We start from the raw sequence: 18,068 nt of genomic DNA, 5'->3' as shown, positions 1-18,068 counted from the left end.
CAAATATCTAAATGACAAGTAGACAGGGTTAACAAATCCAGTATAATTAAGTAAGCTCCAGGTCTCACAGGCAATTCTTGTGCAGGTTACTGTGATGTTGCACTACCAGAAGAATCTAACCTAGAAAGAATACAGAACTACTTAAAAAAAAATTACAGAGCTTCTAATACCACTGCCTCAACTAAAGATTATTATCTGTTGTTATAACCTGTTACCACCTTCTAATTTTATAACTCAGAATTGCTCACTATTTATAAAATATGTTCAGCAGAGCACTACAAAGAAAAGAAGTATTATCCTCATTTTTAGGCATTCTTCAGAAATCCATGCTCACCTTAGTTCTCCTGCTCTACATCCTGTTACGCCTGCCAGACTTCATCTGCAAAGAGCTTAGCAAGTTGGTCAGCATCAGAAAACAAAGCAAGTCCATCCACATAAGATACTCAATCTTCCTAATGGTTCTCTAGCCCATGTACTACCTTTTGGAGTAACAAACTGCTATGTCCTCACTTCTACACATGCACACTTAGTACTAATTCCCATGGTAGTCAGCAACACATCTTTTTAAAGGTTCCTCTATTATTTAACAGCCAACCTGAATTTTCTACTAAAGTGCCCACAGGCAATGTCAACATCCCCTGTAAAGTTTTATTCTAAAAAGGAAAAAATGAAAGAAAGTAAAAAACCCTCCTCTGCCCACTTGCAGCCAGAGCAGTGCAACTGGGACAGCACAGCAAGTAGTATTCGTGTCTCACTGCAACACCCCGATATGTTGCAATGTCCCACTTCAGGGACTAAGCAGCCTGCAACAAATTATTTCATTTATAATCAGTCAACATGCCTGCACGGATAAACTCATCTGGTATAAATGAGATGCCTGTGTTCAAGCCCAAAAAACCTGGTACAACCTTCACGACTCAATGTGCCTGCTGAGATTAAAGGAAGACGAATGCGAAAGGGCCTGCATACTCAGGCTGATAAGCAGATCCTTGGACAAATTTTGAATGAAGAAAAAGAAGAGGATGAATCTTTAAAAGACATCAAGTTTTAGATTCTGTCTTCATCACTCGATAAAGCTTAGGAGAGAAAACAAGGAGCTTTTTGTGACAGGGTGATTTTTGAAATTAAAAAACCCCTGAAATTATATCCAGCTGTTCTTTTCCACATGCATTATTATGCTTCAGTGATTCAGACTGGATGTTTGTATTTTGACTGGTTAGCTGAGGACCTAAGCAATCTAATCACCATGGCTGGGCTTTCAAAGGAACAGCACAAATGAAGATGTGAAATGAGCACCTTTGTTGGGCTTGTAACAATTAGACCTGGCTTCAAATCTTAGAAGAACTAGAGAATGTAGATGTCTGTAGTCTGCTTATTTGCATCATGACACATATAAGAGCCTCCATTACTCATCTCAGTTCACTATATTAAGCACTACATAAACAAAAACCCACCCTGAAGAAAGTAGACTGCCTTCTCCTTAGTTGAAAGTCTGTAATGTATATTTAAAAATATGATAAACATCACACCTCACATTTTCACCTTAAAGAAGAGTGAGTCCTTTCTTTGCTCCTGGCCAAAAAAAACATTACAAATGCTCAACGACCACTTCTTTGACATCACTCGTATTTTAAAATAAGTATCAACACCGTGCCAAAGCATCAAGGACTGTAATTAGAATGTTCCTTAATAGAATAAGTTTCTTGTAACCTTTCCAGAAATATTTCTTATTTTGGTACAACTCTACAATACAACTCTCATAAAACCACTCAAATAAAGATCAGATTCACTTTTATTTCTTGTGATAGATCATACAGGAGAGTCTAGGTCATCCAACAAAACCTCAGTCTACATTATCCTTCAAATTTAATATCCCAGTGTTCCAAATAGGCCATATTTCACTGCATAAAGCAGGCAGAAAATGTAATGGAAAAAACAAAGCAGAACAAAAAGCCCAAACAAGCTTTCTTCAAAAACACACAAATTAGTAGAAGAGGAATTCTTTGTATTGTGTAGGCTGGAAATAACTCTGATGGTAATAAACATCTCACCTTCTCAGTCAGCAGGGACCAGGAAGTATCTAAGTCACATGAAAAAAATGGCAGCATTGCTAATTTTAGAATATGCCCAATAGTCAGAACTGCCTCTCAAGATGCTTGACAAAATATGTAAAACTGCTTCTTTTTATTATTTTCCCATGTCTTGGTACTACTTTTCCAAGAAGCAATGGGTGGTGCACATGTTGCCTTTAGCAGCAAAGAAAACAATTACCCATTACATGGCTCTCAAAGTTTTGAACATTTCCCAGAAGGAACATGCTATTTGCTTAGGAAGTGCCAGGTCTACTCAAGAAAACAACTGGAAAACAAAAATTATTCCCATTTTCACATTTACTTAAACCATCCTCATTTTGTTTGCTGACTTTGAGTTAATCCTCTTCAAGGAAGAGTCACAAATAAAATAAACCTCAATTACAGCTCAATTAAAAGGTTTTAAACAGAGCCAAAAGGGCTGAACTACAGCACAGTGCCAGAGGGTAGGGCACAGCTGGTCCTGGTGACACATAAATGAGAAGATTTGTCCCTCTTCTTTGCTTCAGGAAGTCTCCACGGAGCAGCAGGTGGATCTCTTCTGTCCTTCCATGACTAGCATTTTATAGGTTATCCCTTCTTTTCTGTTAAGTGTAATAGCTGCCACAACAGGATATTTGAGTAACAAATACCGAGTTAAAAACAAGAGTCTGGAACTCCCTGATTAAGCAGCCATCCCTTTTAAAGACAAAAAACCCCAGTGTTCCCTGGTAAAAACTGAAGACAAATTATTTAATGATATATTCCAATCATGCTCCACAACTGGAATGTTGCATCAAAGATAATTTAATCAAGTAAGAATTTAGTAAGCAATTGAGAGCCACAGGTAGGTAATGTTGCTAGATATAAAAACTGTTTATGCTAAATATTCTGTAGCCAAGCAAGTCTAGCCAGTGGGACTTCCAAAAAATATCTGCGTGCACCAAACATCCAAGTAATCTCAAAAGCTCCATTTTTATCCCATCAAGCTAATCTTCTATTTATACTCTACACAATACTCTTTTCCCTAAATAGAATATAGGTGTGGAAGGTTCCTCCTGGGACACCCTTTCTGCTCAACACCTGCATTAATGCCCAAGCTTTCAACAGTAGCAGCATTACCAAACTCTCAAGAGCATTAGATAAGCCTGCTCTTTGCCTAATCATCTCAGCTTCTACTCCAAGATGAAAAAAGATAAAAGTAGCTTAGATTTTATATACAGTCTCATACACAGTAGACTACTAAATCCCTACGCTCCAGAAGGACTTCAGGAATTTTACTGTGACTTTTAAATTACCAAATTCAGGCTCCATTCACAAAACAAAGACTGCCCTTCATTGTCACTTGCACTGGTTGCACACTTAAAAGTCTTCTCCACTGCCACACCAAGACCGTCAGCCATTAAATACTTTATTTTTAGGTAAGAATGAGAAAACCCAAATCTACTCTACCAGCCTGTAATCTGCCAGTCTCAGAAATGCAAAGATATAGAGTCTCCATGGTAGTGATCCTGAAAGGCAACCAAAGATCTCTCCATAGAACACTACAAAATGAAGAACATTAAAACAAATTTTTACCTTTCTTACACAGACCTACAAATCCATGCCATAATCAAGGCTTCCTCTGAGTAGCAGGTGTGACCCAGACATAAAACTGATCTATAAATATAAAATAAAGAGGTTATCCCTACTACTACATGCAGGGTTACTATTTTTCTGTGTCAATCCTTCTCAGGCACTTAAGAGGCAGCAATGTTAAAAAAACAAAGGAAAGGAAATTATCTTTCAAAATGGAACTTAATTTGACCACAATCAGGAATTCTGCAACATCCAAGTACACTCTTATAGTTATAATATGCTGCAGTATGTGGCAGAGTTACAGCTATTCATGTGCTTTAAATGATGCATTTCCATACCTTGATGGGTTTGGAATTCTTTTAAACTGCACTCTCCACTCTGAATGCCATTATTTCAGAATAGCATCCATTTAACCTCTGTCTCTCAAAACAGTCTCCACCTAATTTAGGAATGTATATATACAGAATATATATTTCATAGACTATATATAAATGTATGTATTTTGTGAAAATCTGACATATGAACTCACTTCCTTTAGGAGACCTATGAGACAACAGGAAATAAACCAAAGCATTATTGAAGGACCTGTATGAGTTATCTGGACTAGTAGGGCAAAAAACTTTTTACGAATGTAATGTATCTTCCGGTTCGTTTTGTTGGTCATTAAATACACATAGGACAGACAGGTTTTAGTCTCAAGTTATACACTGGAAGTGAGCAACAAGAGAAAAAACTGACAAAACAGGTATCTTGTTTTAAAGTCCCATCTTGGTCATAGTCTAGGGAGTACCACAGAAAAACTCATGGAAATAGAAAAGCTCAAAATCCAAAATAAATGCACCACTTAAACTGTGGCATGGATCTATAAAAGGCCTCAGGCAAATATCCACGGGTTAGGAGCAGAAAAGCCCTCAAGAGCTCTTTTGACTCCTCCCTTTACAAAGAACACATTCCTAGGGCCCTAGATCCCTACTAACGTGTGGGTTTCCACATGGCAACATGTGGAAACACATTTCTAAACATGCACAAAGCCACGTCTGCAGATGAAGAGCATTACCTCCTCTATCCTAGGCCAACTGTAGCTGCATGACACTGCATTCCCTGGACATTAATTATCAGTCCAACTCTCTAGCTAAAAAGGAGAAAACTGAAATCAGTGCTTATAGTACAAACTCTATTTCATCTCGTGTGCCAAACTGAAGACTTCTTTTGCACGAACAGCTATTATGCATCCAATTCAGTTGTTAGATTTGAAAACATCTTCTGGAGCAGCCAGAACTACAAATAATTTTGTTATACAGACTTTAAAATAATACAAAGTTAGAAATAAGATTCTTAGAGCTCTTAGATCTTCTAGGCCACTGAAGTATGTCCAGAGAGGTTACAGCTGATACAAAGAACAGTACACTGCTTTCTTCAAAGATTGTCAAAAGCAAGGGTAAACAGACTTTTTATCCATTAGGAAAGTTTGAGAAAATTGGAAAATATAATGAAATACATGGCTGTGAGTGAGAATTCAGATCTCTACCCAGCCTTTTTGGTTGCTGAGAACAGACAGGCACTGCAACTGCAATTACAGCCAAATGACAGAATTGGCTCCAATAAGCTTCCAGGAGACAGCCAGATCAAGTACTGCTGTAAGAAAAGCTATTTATCCTGGTAAATGTCTCTGATAATCTGGCTAAACTAAGTTGGACCAGAGCTACAAATCTGGCCTCTATACAAGAGCTAAAGCATAGATTAGAAAAAACCTCTCTGAAAGCAAACGTAGCCCTCCAGCTGTTTAGAAGATGGAATAACAACCTGAACACATGCCCAGATATCTCCCATTCTGGAAATCTTATATGATAACCTCAGTCTTAAAGAGGGACTGTGTTCCCTTAGATGAGGACAGCTGGGAGTAAAAGGGCAATTTTGATCAGGCTCAATTATCTTTCTACTGCTGGTTTTACAAATGTTCGCAGTATTTGCTGAAGTCACAGAAAAATATTTTCAGCCTTCTATCCCCACTTGTGATACAAACACAAACCATCTCATTAGTCAGAAGACAGATCTATTGTTCTGGGTGCTCTTTCTAGCTATTAAACAATAAAATTAAGGCATCCTTTAGAGAGTAACACCTCCATGGTAGTGTTATGAACAGTGATTCACTATTCCTCAGATCTTCAAAGTAACTATGATGTGCAAGTCCTCAAAGACTTAAAAGAAAGGTGCTTAAATGTTACTAATTCTCATCACCATGTTTTTCCTTTGTGACTTTTTATCCCATGGGTGCTCCCAAATCAACTGAGATACAGTAAATAAAGGCATTCTTCTAAGACAAGGCCTTAGAGATTAATGTTTGAATATTCAATGATCCTTAGATGTAGATATGAGAGAACTCAGCTAACTCAAACACAGATTAAATTAAAAAAGGAAGTTCAGTCCTTAGTTCAGAGGAAACCTGTGCAGATAACGAGAGGTCACAGTGAAAGATAATCACAAATACATCAGAGCAAATCCAACCTTCACACTGTATTCAAGACTTTAAATATTGACTTAAGATGAAGATCGCATTCACTCGGAACCTCTGTGATAACTTTAGGCTGAACATCAGGAGAAATTTCTTCACAGAACGGTTATTAAACTTTGGAATGGACTACCCAGGGACGTGGTGAAGTCATCATCCCTGGAGGTGTTCAGGAAACAACTGGATGTGGCTCTTAGTGCCATGGTCTAGTTGACAAGGTGGTGATCAGTACAAGGTTGGGATCAATCTTTGAGTCTTTTCTGTGACTTCAATATCCGTTTATGTGCTTGAAGGAAAGGGTCCACAACTCGGGCACGTACAAAGGAAGTCAAGGCTTCTATGAGTTATCCAGTAGTTAGCAGATACAATGGCTTCTCTTCAACTGTACCTGTAATATTCTCAAGACAAAGCTATGACACATAGAAATAGAAGTCTGCAAGATGGATCTGCTAAAACATTAAAAAGCAAGACAATGCACGCATCCTGTCTGAACCTGGCAAAGGGAAATCAAACCTGCACAGAAGAGACAGTGATACCACTTCCCTTAAAGCTTTACAACTGGGTTCCCCAACACATATCAAGAGGCTGGGTGTCAAACTCCTGTCTGCATTTCAGTATATCGACATGACTACCCATAGCCTGAGTTTACAGACTGCAAAACAAAACTTGGGTAACCTGACTGAAAGAAGAGTTAAAACAAGTAACTTGGGCACATCCCTCCTCAAAACACCTCAGATACACCAACAATGGCCTTAACAAATTGAAGCCGCCTGAAAATAGAGCCTTGCTTTCCAGTATAATGCTACTATCTGTTGTATCTTTACTGGCCATAGATAACCAAGAGCTAAAAAACAAGGTTGGGGGAAGTCAGCAAAAGTGGAACTAATTAAATCCCATTTGTCATATTCTCACAGTGTTAACAGTGTTTCAGTTAACCACTGAGATTCTGAGAGCAAAAGATGCAAATCATTAATCAACAGGTTCACTTTTCACATGTATATTTACAGAATTATACCTTCAACCATGAGAAGAGACAAAACCTATTACAAAAAAACTGGGTCAGCTCTAGATTTCGGAATGCTTTAAACAGAAGAGTCTCTTGAGAGGTTAACAGAACTTAAAAACCTAAACACCTAGTTATTTTTCAATGGAAATTCTTCCTTGTGGTTTTACATTTTTCATGTGAGCTGCTATGATCAAAACTGCTGTAAATAAGTTAACACAAACAGCGGATATGGGCTACTTTGAAAATGTTCTTTTTATACTTAGCAGCTTGATATATCTGAGGCAGCAACTGAAGTAAAGTTGTTGCTTTCAGAAGCATTTCAAACAGCTCAGAAAAGTACACACACCAGCAGAGAAAGAAAGAAACCAGAACCTCAACACAGACTTATTCTTCCATCCTGCTGCTTTATTGGACTTTAAGGCTCAAATTAACACTATGACTTTACATATTAAAAACAAAACCAAAAACCAACAAACCAAAACAAAGAAACAATAAACATGCAAATGCTCACAAGACCTATTCCTTCCATAACTAAAAACAGGAAAGAGCACTGCCTACTATTCAGTGGCCTCAGCTTTAGCAATGCAGTGCTTCACATTTATGGACCATCAGGGCCCTAGTTTGACATCCTCTCACACTCCAGAAGATCTGCCTATTTAAATAATTCAGGCAACTAAGCCAAGGGCACACACGGTTGGATGGCTAAACCAAGGCAGCCCCTGAATGATTTGACAGACTGGATGGCATGAATGGTTCCCATTACAGAATTTGGCTTTCTTTTGCTGCACACTTTATGTCTGTGTGAACCATTAGCAAGAAATGTGATGCTCAATCTAGACTGTTTGAAAAGGTGCAGGAGGAGTACAAACGCTCTTCATCATTTAGATTTCAACAGCCCAATGCTAAAAGCAGAAACATCAAGTACTGCAATTCAGATACGAGAAATTTAACTACTTATTCTCAGTCAGCTGTGAAATATTTCTAGCAGTTCACACATTCATTCCATTAGGATTTCTTAAAAACCTTAATGGAATGACAGAAATAACAAAAAATAACTATTTATGCTAACATGCCTCTCTGCTTATTATTGGTTTTTGCATGATTAGACAGCAACATGACAGACTCTTAAGCTAAAGAATATTCCAATGAAAATGCTAACAAAAGCAGTGCAAGAATTTTTATGCTACCAGTGTTTTCTTTTCAGGCATCACAATTAAGCTGTGTCACTTGAGGGCCTGCACAGACACATGGATGAAAATAATTGAAAATACTATGAATCTTTTAACGGCACCTATTGATGCTTTGCCCTATTTGAACCTATTATTATGCACTTGTGGGATGGAAACAGAAACACAGTATAGATCTGTGAAAGCCAGGTCATTCACTGTCTTTTGGAAATTTTGCCATTTCAAAGCATTTTGGTCCCAAAATTTGTGAACAGCTGCCTTATACTATTTTTCAAAGAGAAACATCCCTCTCACCCCTATTCAGCTTCTAACTGAAAAAAAAAAAGAATCAAAAACCTACCATCCCAAAAATAGAACCTTCCTTAACCTTTCATTAATTGAACAAATTAAATTGTTTCACAGATTAATGACAAACAGCACGTAGTTTGTGAACTGCTCATTCAAGTATAAGGTAATTGCCCAAAATTACATTACTTAATTCCTCACACTTAGTATGGAAAACTAGCTTACTGAAGACAGAACTACAATCTGAAATAAAGCATCAATTTCTAGGTGGTATTTTATTTATTCTCTTCAACTATTCATACCAATAATGAACTCTAAACACACACATTCTAAAATCCAGAACAATTCAGAGACCCTGTTTAAAACACAGTGCCATGCAGGAACTGCAATGCCAAACTGAAGAACCACTGAACTGCAACGGGGGAGTAGAAAGAAGAAGCATTGCAAACTATCTTTACCATCACAGAAACTGTAAGATTCAACTCTTCAGCACCGATTTAACACTCAACTTCTTTCTGGTCCGGATAAATGCTGGGAGGCTGACTTGTCATAGTAATAGAAAAAGAAGAAAGAAAAAAAGGCAACCCCCCTCTGGTAATTCCAGCTTTCAAGCTAGCTTTAAACTTGGACAAAAGCATCTCAGCTTCCTGGCAGAGATCTAAAATAAGCAACTGAGGTACATATTCCAGACCTACACCATAACTGCGCTCCACATTCACAAAATGCAGTAAGATCCTAGAAGTTACACTCTCTTGGGACTTCCTAAAGTTTCTGAATCATGCATGCCCTTTCAGTTTCAAGACTATCTGCTGGCTCTTCTCAAAGCATTTTTTTGAAGAAATCATGACTAAGGAATTATACTGCATGTACCAAGATACATCATAATAGACAAGCACAGGGATAAAGTAGGCACCAGCCAGAAGAATACAGCTGAAAATTTTATTCATGATTCAAATATCAGGAAGTACTTTCATACATTGCCTTCCTCCTGGTGCTTGTCCACCACTGGGATCAGTGCAGACTGGTACTTCTAAAGTGCCCCCTCCTCTCTTCCCTCAGAAAGTGATGACAATAAATCAAACAAGCTACCACCACCTTTGGCTACCTACAGTAAGGTTGGCTTTTTTCCCTCAATCATTGCTGAAGTGGAAGTATGCATTAATGAGAGGGGAGTGGCAGATTTCTTAAGGAGCTCCACTGACCAAGCCTTGCCTCTGAACTCAGGCAGCTGAGCACAGATGGCAACAGCCCAGCTGAGCTGTACCCACAGCTCAGCTCTCTGAACACAAGAGCTGGTCTGCTCCTGCACTGCACTCAAACCATCCAGCCAACAGACTTTCAAAGTTCTCTCTTTAACTGGTAAATTATGTGGTCCAGCATTTACTACCTATATCAGGCATTCCTAAAGAGTAGCAGACCCTGAAGTAATTGTATGCTATTCTTTATATAAGATACATCTGTCTAGCTTCCAAATCTGTCCAGGCACAGGCTCCTATTCAACCTGCAAGAATTTATACCTCCTGCCAACATAACATACACTTCTACATCAGAAGGTGAAAAATTGGGGGGGGGGGGGGGGCAGCTGTGGCTAAACTGACGAATGATGGGGAAAACTAGGGAGCTTAGACCAAAAGTAGATGACACTGTATAGTTGGGATAAAAGTCTGGAATAAGAATATGAAAAAATGCAGAATTTGGGTACTAGTGCAGGCAAATGTGACCCATACAAATTATGAAGTTTAAAAAAGTGTTTTTAAATTAATGCTATCTATCTGCAGATCTACATGTGGACTTAACTATTAACTGGTTAAGTCAACCCAAACACCTGATTTAGGGACATTAAAGCCTCCAGGTACTGGATGTTCTCAGCTTGTACTATCACATGTAGACAATTAATTCAAAATCCAAACTGGAAACACACTACTTAACTTTTCAGTTTAGTTGTTTTGCTTTAACAAAGAAAGGGTTAATATTCAAGAGGTGTAACTTTTTTTTTTAATTGCTTAAAGAAACACTCCAAAATAAAAAGATATAGTCAGATAACAAAATGTCACTGAACCAACTTCCAAAACAAAAAGCAATCAAAGACCAACATCTAACTCTAGATTCCCAAGAGAGACTCATTAATAAAAAAAGTTAGATGTCACCAGCTATTAACATCTGATGGTCAGGATCTAAAAATGCTTGGCCAAGTTTTCATTTTACACACTGCAAAACCCCAGAGTTATGAGACTAAAACAAAGATTCTTGTCAAAAGTCCCAGCTGACAGCTACCAAACATGACAGGGTATAGGAAATATCCTGACCCTCCCCCTAAAACCTATGCAAAGGGAAGAGAAGAAAAAGATCCTTCTAAGTACTAGGTTTAGAATTTGTTTTTCCTTTTCTGTTTTACCTCTTCTTTATTCTCCTAAAATAAGGCACTCTTACATCATATTGCATGCTTCCCAAGTACTAATTACCTTCAACCCATAATACAGTCCAGAAATAACTCAGATGTAAGAACTATGTAAGAACTTTATATGCCTTCCTCAATTAGAAGTAAACAAACCTTCATTACTTCAATTTAAATGCATCTTACCCATTTTTTATCTAATGCATCTGTGATATGCTGACGCCTGTGGTGATGATAGCATAAAATTTGAAGATTCAAGGAGAGGACAGACACTAAATCCTTCAAAACACTTCAAAACAATGTTTTTGCTACGAATAAAGGACACAAATTACAAATATTACCAGTCAAACTAGCTGTGCATGAGGTCTTACTGTGAAAACAAGAAATGCTAAAACCAGTACCTCTGCTATCATGTACTGCTTGCACAAGATGATCTGCAGGCCGCTTGACTATAAGGGAAAGCGGCCAAGTACATTAAGTACCAAGCTGAGGACTAAAAGAAGTGATGAGATGGCTTATGGTTCTTAATTCCTATTTGGTTTGAAAATCACTAGGTAAAAAGATTGCTCTTTGGAAGGCTACTAGCTTAGAATAAAGACTCACTAGTCTATTAAAACCACCAAGACAGAACACGTTTATACATCAGGAAACAAGAGAAGTAAGCAATTTCAGCCCAAACTGCCCTGGGCTCAGTATTAGTTAACCTCTTGCTTGGCCTTCACAGTTTCTGATTTACTCTAATGTAGCCTTCAACTTTGTAGGTGCAGCAACTAAGAACAAAGCCCAAAGGTTTCTGTTCCTTCCAGCTGTTTAATTACTAATGATAGGAGAAGAGTTTATGCTAGAAAAAGTCCCCTTAAGACAAGCTTTTTACTTGTTTCCACAGCTCACTGTCCAAGAAATCTGGTCTGCAACCTGGAAACAGCTCATCAAATCAGGTTTTTTAGCTTCCTGATTTGCACTAATACAAATAATCATAGTGACTCACTGATTTTCAAGTTAAATTACTGCTTTATCATAATCCATCTGTTTAATCTTTAGTCCCGAAAATTTTTATGTGTATTTATGTGCTCCAATGAAAATAAACTAAGTAAATCAAAAACACTGCCATCAAAGAAAATCAAAAACATTGCCATCAAATACATGGAAAAGGAGATAACATTCATGAAAATATAATGCATAGGCTCACCTTAAATCTTTTATCCTGCAGGACTTTCTTAATGGCCACAAGCTCTCCTGAATCACAGAGTTTGGCTTGATACACAACACCAAAAGATCCATTTCCAATCACCTTGGTGTCTGTGTAGCTGACTTCTTGTGGTCGGTCCGGACCTTGTCCAGGAGTTGCCACTACTGTAGTTACCTTGCTGCCATCTTTGTCTCCTGCAAAGCAAGAGATACACAAATAATCAAAATACATGTGTAAACAAGATGACCAACAAGACTAAAACAGAGGAGGGTAAGACAAAGATTTAGATCTGCATATATACTTCAATATTAGAAAGAGAAACAGAAAACCTCTGACAAAATGCAAAGAAAACACTAAGCATGTCTTTTACCAATATATATTAAGTGGTGACAATTTTTCATTTAGATTATTGCTAATAAAAATTTGCTCTCCAGAAGCAAATAATTGTGCAATCAAGGGTAATGCACAAAGAAGCCAAGTACTTATCCCTAGATCTGATTATCAAGTAAGTGATATTAAACGCAGTGCTGTTAGCTTTTTCCCATAACTGAAGAAACGAAACTGCCAGTACGAGCTCAGATCAGCACTCTGACCTTTACAGACATTTATGTGGCAACAAAAACCAGGAGCACTTGAAGTTTGTTACAAACCCACCCACATGTAAAACTCCAGCTTGTAGTACTAGGAAGCATAACCTTTGTCAAACCTGGATGTGTGCACCTGAAATGAAACCTAGGCTGCATCAGATAACACAATCCTGTTCCTCCCTTCTTCCATGTCTGGACTTCCTTGCAAAGAACGGAGGCACTTGCTGGGGCAGGGGAAGAAGAGGTAGAAGGAGCAGGCACTTAGCTGGTATCTCAGCATGAACCAGAACACAGCCAGGGACAGTGCACAGGATGCAAGACTGCAGAGGAAGCTGCACAGGTGAATGTGCTTTGGCACAGATACAGCAGCTGTGGGTTTCACAGGCACTTTCCCAGCCAAAAGACCCACGCCACTATCGCCTACTCTTAGCCCCACTGTTACTACCAACAGTGCTTTGCCCTGTTCATAGTCTGATTTTGTTCATAAAGGAGAAAAGCTTTAGGCATTTTACAAGCACACTCTGGGCATTTCTTGCCCTTCAGTTGCAATAAAGAGCCTCCTTCAGGCTTGAGTTACAGAACCAAATAGGGCTGCAAGAAAAACCAGAACCTGCTGTTCCACAGCAGTTACCACAATTCTATAGAAACTGTTCTCAAGAAATGCTCATCACATCTACTTATTAACAAACCTTCCCTCCACGACTTTCTCCAGGTGTTCTTTTTTCATGCATTTAGAAAAATCTTTCCAACAGATAGCTTGATTGATAGCTCTAGTGCAGTGCAGGCAAAATGCTGCTTGTTCGCCTCCAAAAGGGCATGGGGAAAAAAAATACCACAGCTCATGCCTGCTCTCTTCCCCCACTGCCTCCTTCAAATATGAGGGCTGTTGCAAAGGAAATTATTTCTCTTTGAGGAACCTCTCCTCTCACTGCTGAAAACGATGCAGATACAGCACCTAAAACCAGACTCTGCAAAGGAAGCTTATCTCAGCCCTACCCAGCATGCTGGCGACTTCTTGTGTCTGACTTGCAACACACTTGTTTGTACAGCCCAGCAAAATGTTTGCAGCTTGTGCAATGCTTCAACCTCATGATCAGCTTGTGTATCGAGCTCTCCTCTGCGGAGCTGCTGCCTGTCCAATCCTCATCCACCTTCCATTTACATACCTGACTGCTCTTATCAAGGCCTAATATTCTGCATTTGTCCTGACTGAACTGCATCCAAGGCTACTGAACTCTCTTGCCAGCTTGTCACATCCTTCAAGCACAGTCACTATCCAGAGATCCATTTCCCAATGCTACATGAATTTTACCTGAGAAATTGGTGAAAACTGGTGAATCCTATGAGACTGCCTAAAAGCCTCGCAAAAATCCATGAAATACCTCATCCTATTTTTCTTCTTGAATGCCCTGTTATGCTCAAACAAAATAATCAAATCATTTTGTATGCCTTTCATGGGATTTCCCGTAGTCCATTGTTTTCCTTGATTTCTCATGAGAAAATCAGTTTGAAAACTTCAGTCAGGATACCCACATCTACTACTACTTCCTCTGCATCTACAAGACTCCGAAGAAAAGCAGGTAGCTTGATACGATTTCCTCCTGAAAAATCCACATTGACTACTATTCATCTCCTCTGCTGCCTTTTAGGCTCTTACAAATTGTTTTCTTTTATGATTACAACTACTCCATGAAACAAATTAACAAATCTAATATAAATAAAGCACATTAGTGCTAAGGGTGCCAATTACTTGCCAAGCAATACAGAGTAGATATAGCCTTTCCCCGTAATAGTCATAAGAAGTTGAGAAGCAGCTTTATAGATTTGGAGAGAAAATGGGGCATGGGGTAGAAAGGAACACTAGACAGATAAAAGTATTTTTACAGGCAGAGAGAAAAGCATAAACAGAAGCATACTAGCTGCATGGAAAATTCACTCTCCTCTTTGATAACTGTAAGAAATAAAAGGAAGGAAGCCACAAATACAAAGAAATGTTTTTGGGTTTTTTTGTAAACAAGTTGGAAGTGTAACTCTCATAGCAGAAATACATTTATTTGCCCAACTGTTCTATGATTAGCATTCTAACTCATCAAATATACAAATAAGTTACACCTGCTTTAATACAGCAATCCTCATCACATAAAAGGTAACTCCCTACCTGCTCAGTTTTGAGGGGCTTAGTTTTTTCTTTTTGATAGGCTCCACTAGACCAGACTATTCAGATTATTGTAAATGAATTTTGTTCTCAATTTTTCCAAAAATCAAGACTAATGAACTGTTAGAGATAAAAATAATTGTCCCTGGCAACACTGGTTGAGATTTCAAGTACTTTATATCAAGAGATCAGCTCTAAGGACTCTCACAGGGACCTCCTTGTCCACAAAAGAAAACCTTGAATTTCAGGCCACTTCAAGTGTTTTGTCCCAATGTGCAGCCCACAAGCTGCAACCACCCAGACAACTTTTCCAGGGCTTAAACGAGAAACCAGTCAGCTTTAGACACTTTCCTTTAAGTCCACAGGAAAACAGCTCCTAACTAAACTTGGTGAAAGCATCAGTACTTAGAAGCATATGCCCTGATGCCTTAAATACTACACCAAGAATTACTTTGTTTCTTTACCAGAATTTACGGAGGATTAAGCCTCACACAGCTTCCTCCCTGCTTTCAGGAAGCAATAGTTTTTGCAAACCATCCACAAAACATACTCTAAGGACTCCAAGCTTTAAAAAGTTAAGCCTGTTAGAGTTTCAGTTATATTCTATTTTAGTATTGTTGAACCTGAGGGACTATAGGGGTAAAATTTACCTTGCACCCTTGACGGCTTTGATCTCCAAGAACAAAACCATCTCACTGCTGCTCAAAGTATACAAATAATGTGCTTGTATCGCAGCAGCATCCAGAGGCCCCAAGCCTGTTTAGCCACTCCTTGCACTACACAGATGTAGGTACTGCTCACAAGATCATACACAGTTCAGAATGGTTATCCCAGTTTCAATTGTCTGGACAGCAAGCGCTGACTTGCCAGCCAAACAGCACATAAAGGAGTTCACTGAACAGCTTTTGGAAATGCTGGGCTTAGCCTCAGCACGATGGAAGATAGCAGAGAGGAAACAGCCCTGCCCAGCAATCTTCAGTACCTCCAAACAGATTTCTAACAGCAAACACCAAGAAGCATTGTACCATAGCAAGTCTTAAAGAGAAGCCTAGACAGCTCTCATCTCATTCCCTTCATCTCTTATTTTGTTTAGGACTGTCACACTTGTTGTTCCCAGTGGATAGGCAAGCACTGCCAAACACTGAATACCCTCAACACTTTTGACTGTAAAGTCTCCAGAAGAACTAGGACATTAAATAGAAAAACTAAAGAAGGAAGGACTAAATAACGAAGTACTAAACAGCACTTATAGCACAGCTATAGTGATGAAAAGCATCACTAGCACATGTCCAGAACTTGCTGCTTTCTAGGGCTGACAGCAATATGACCTTACTTTACCGTAACAAAAAAGCAAATTCATGTGATTGTATAACCATCATCTATGCCAACCACCTTTGTAACATTCAGGGTATAAGCACAAGGAAAAAGAAATATGCATCACACTACAATACACTTGCACTTGGTTTCATGGAAACCCTTATAGCATTTCCTCACACAGTACTGATGTTTAACATCCATGATGTGGTATTTGGGTAGGGTTTTTTTGATGAAGAGCTTTTTCTACGATTCTGATGTAAAACTGAAAACAAAATCCAGACATTTCAATTTCCAAGTGCTCTGATTTATCTAGTTCACTTCCTACCTTTAGTATGATGACCACAGGGGACAAATCACAAGCATTAGGTAAAATCAGTGAAACCATTGTTGAAAGCAGAGACTATTCATTGGTTTGTGGGAAGAAATGAACATACTTCATTTAGAAGACCACAGACCATCAGTGCAAGCTACAACCCTATTTTTACATCTCAAAAAAAAATAAAAAAAAAACATGGTGGCAGGTGTTTTTGTTTTTACCTAGGTGAGAGATGGGATCCTGCTACTGAGCAAGCATTTTGTCACATATATACCCTATACCAGCTGCAGATTCCTACTACAAAGCTCAAAGGTGACCATCTGCAAGTGTACTGCATGGATACTTTTGGCCTGTGCCAAATGAGGTGTTGTTCAATAAAATTCACTTCAGTCCTCAGGGACCATGAAAGGTATCCTTTGCTATTGATCACCCACACACACCCTCTACTGAACGGGCCTGGAGAAAGTCCAAAATTATGTCTGCCCTACATCCTTTTAGCTGTTTAGTGTCTGACTGAGCAGTAGAACCAAACTTTAATGCGCATACAGAGATCTAAGATTCCTTTTTTCCTCTCAACTATATATGTGTGCCCTCTTCTCCTCTTCCATGTGTTTTACAGTTGAAGTGAAGAAACAATGTATTAGTACAATGATTACAGCAGCTTTACTCCTACTTCAAATGCAACCTTGATCTTTTGCACTCCCTGTGAACTCCACCTTTTCCTCTCTTTTGACTTTACCTATTTCCTCTTGCTTCCCTCCTCCAGCTGCTACATTCCTCCTCACCGGCACGCTCACAGGCTTTTCCATTAGATACTACTTAGGTTGTTTTTAAGTCCTAAAAGAAAACTTCACAGACCTGCAACACACTCTGTACAATGTCTGAGTCCCATAACTGTGTTCACTTAAATATCTTCACTGATTTGTTTCAAATCTCAGTATCAACTCCCTGTTAAGACATGGCTCAATATTAAGTCACTTGACTACTTTCCCCCCTTCATAAGGCTGCACTGCACTGTTTCATCTTAATTTGCTCAATGCAGTCAAGGAGTCACTTCCACAGAAACCTGACACGGCTCCAGAGGATCCAGCCTCTGCCAATGGGATTAGGTTACAACCAGCAGCTGGCACAACTACCTAGAAAGAAGTGAGCAACCAGAAGGAGATAGAAGTTAATCAGAGCTGCAGTGGCTCTTCTCAGTTGCGGGTAACTGGACGGTCAGAAGATCTGACTACTGAGCAAAACAAATGTTTTAAGAGAAAACTTTTCTTGAGCTATCTGCTAGAATCTGGTGGTGATCATCAGATAAGGCTATGAAATAAAACACCTGACTTCTTAGATAATTGTTCATGGCATGCGAAGAAAGAAGTAGGTCATCAGCTGCTCTAAAAGTCTAATGTGGCCAATGTGTGCTTGAGGAAAGACATTGTCAGCAGTAGAAATTACTACTAATTTTCTAATAAATTTTTCCTACT

At 38.8% G+C, this 18,068-nt stretch overlaps 1 protein-coding gene across 2 annotated transcripts in view; it reads right to left on the bottom strand.

The window, feature by feature from the left end:
* GSK3B (glycogen synthase kinase 3 beta) overlaps positions 1–18,068 on the bottom strand; it is a 147,195-nt gene that overhangs the window by 78,834 nt on the left and 50,293 nt on the right. For both annotated transcript variants that reach the window (XM_023940870.2, XM_023940861.2), the window contains exon 2: positions 12,219–12,412. In XM_023940870.2, coding sequence (XP_023796638.1) covers positions 12,219–12,412 — 194 coding nt within the window. The remainder of the gene's footprint in view (positions 1–12,218; positions 12,413–18,068) is intronic.

Source organism: Cyanistes caeruleus, chromosome 3, assembly GCF_971803275.1.
Source record: "Cyanistes caeruleus chromosome 3, bCyaCae1.hap1.1, whole genome shotgun sequence".
In the NCBI taxonomy this organism is placed as follows: domain Eukaryota; kingdom Metazoa; phylum Chordata; class Aves; order Passeriformes; family Paridae; genus Cyanistes; species Cyanistes caeruleus.
The sequence above is the reverse complement of the archived record's forward strand: the minus strand, read 5'-3'. Positions and strand labels throughout refer to the sequence as shown.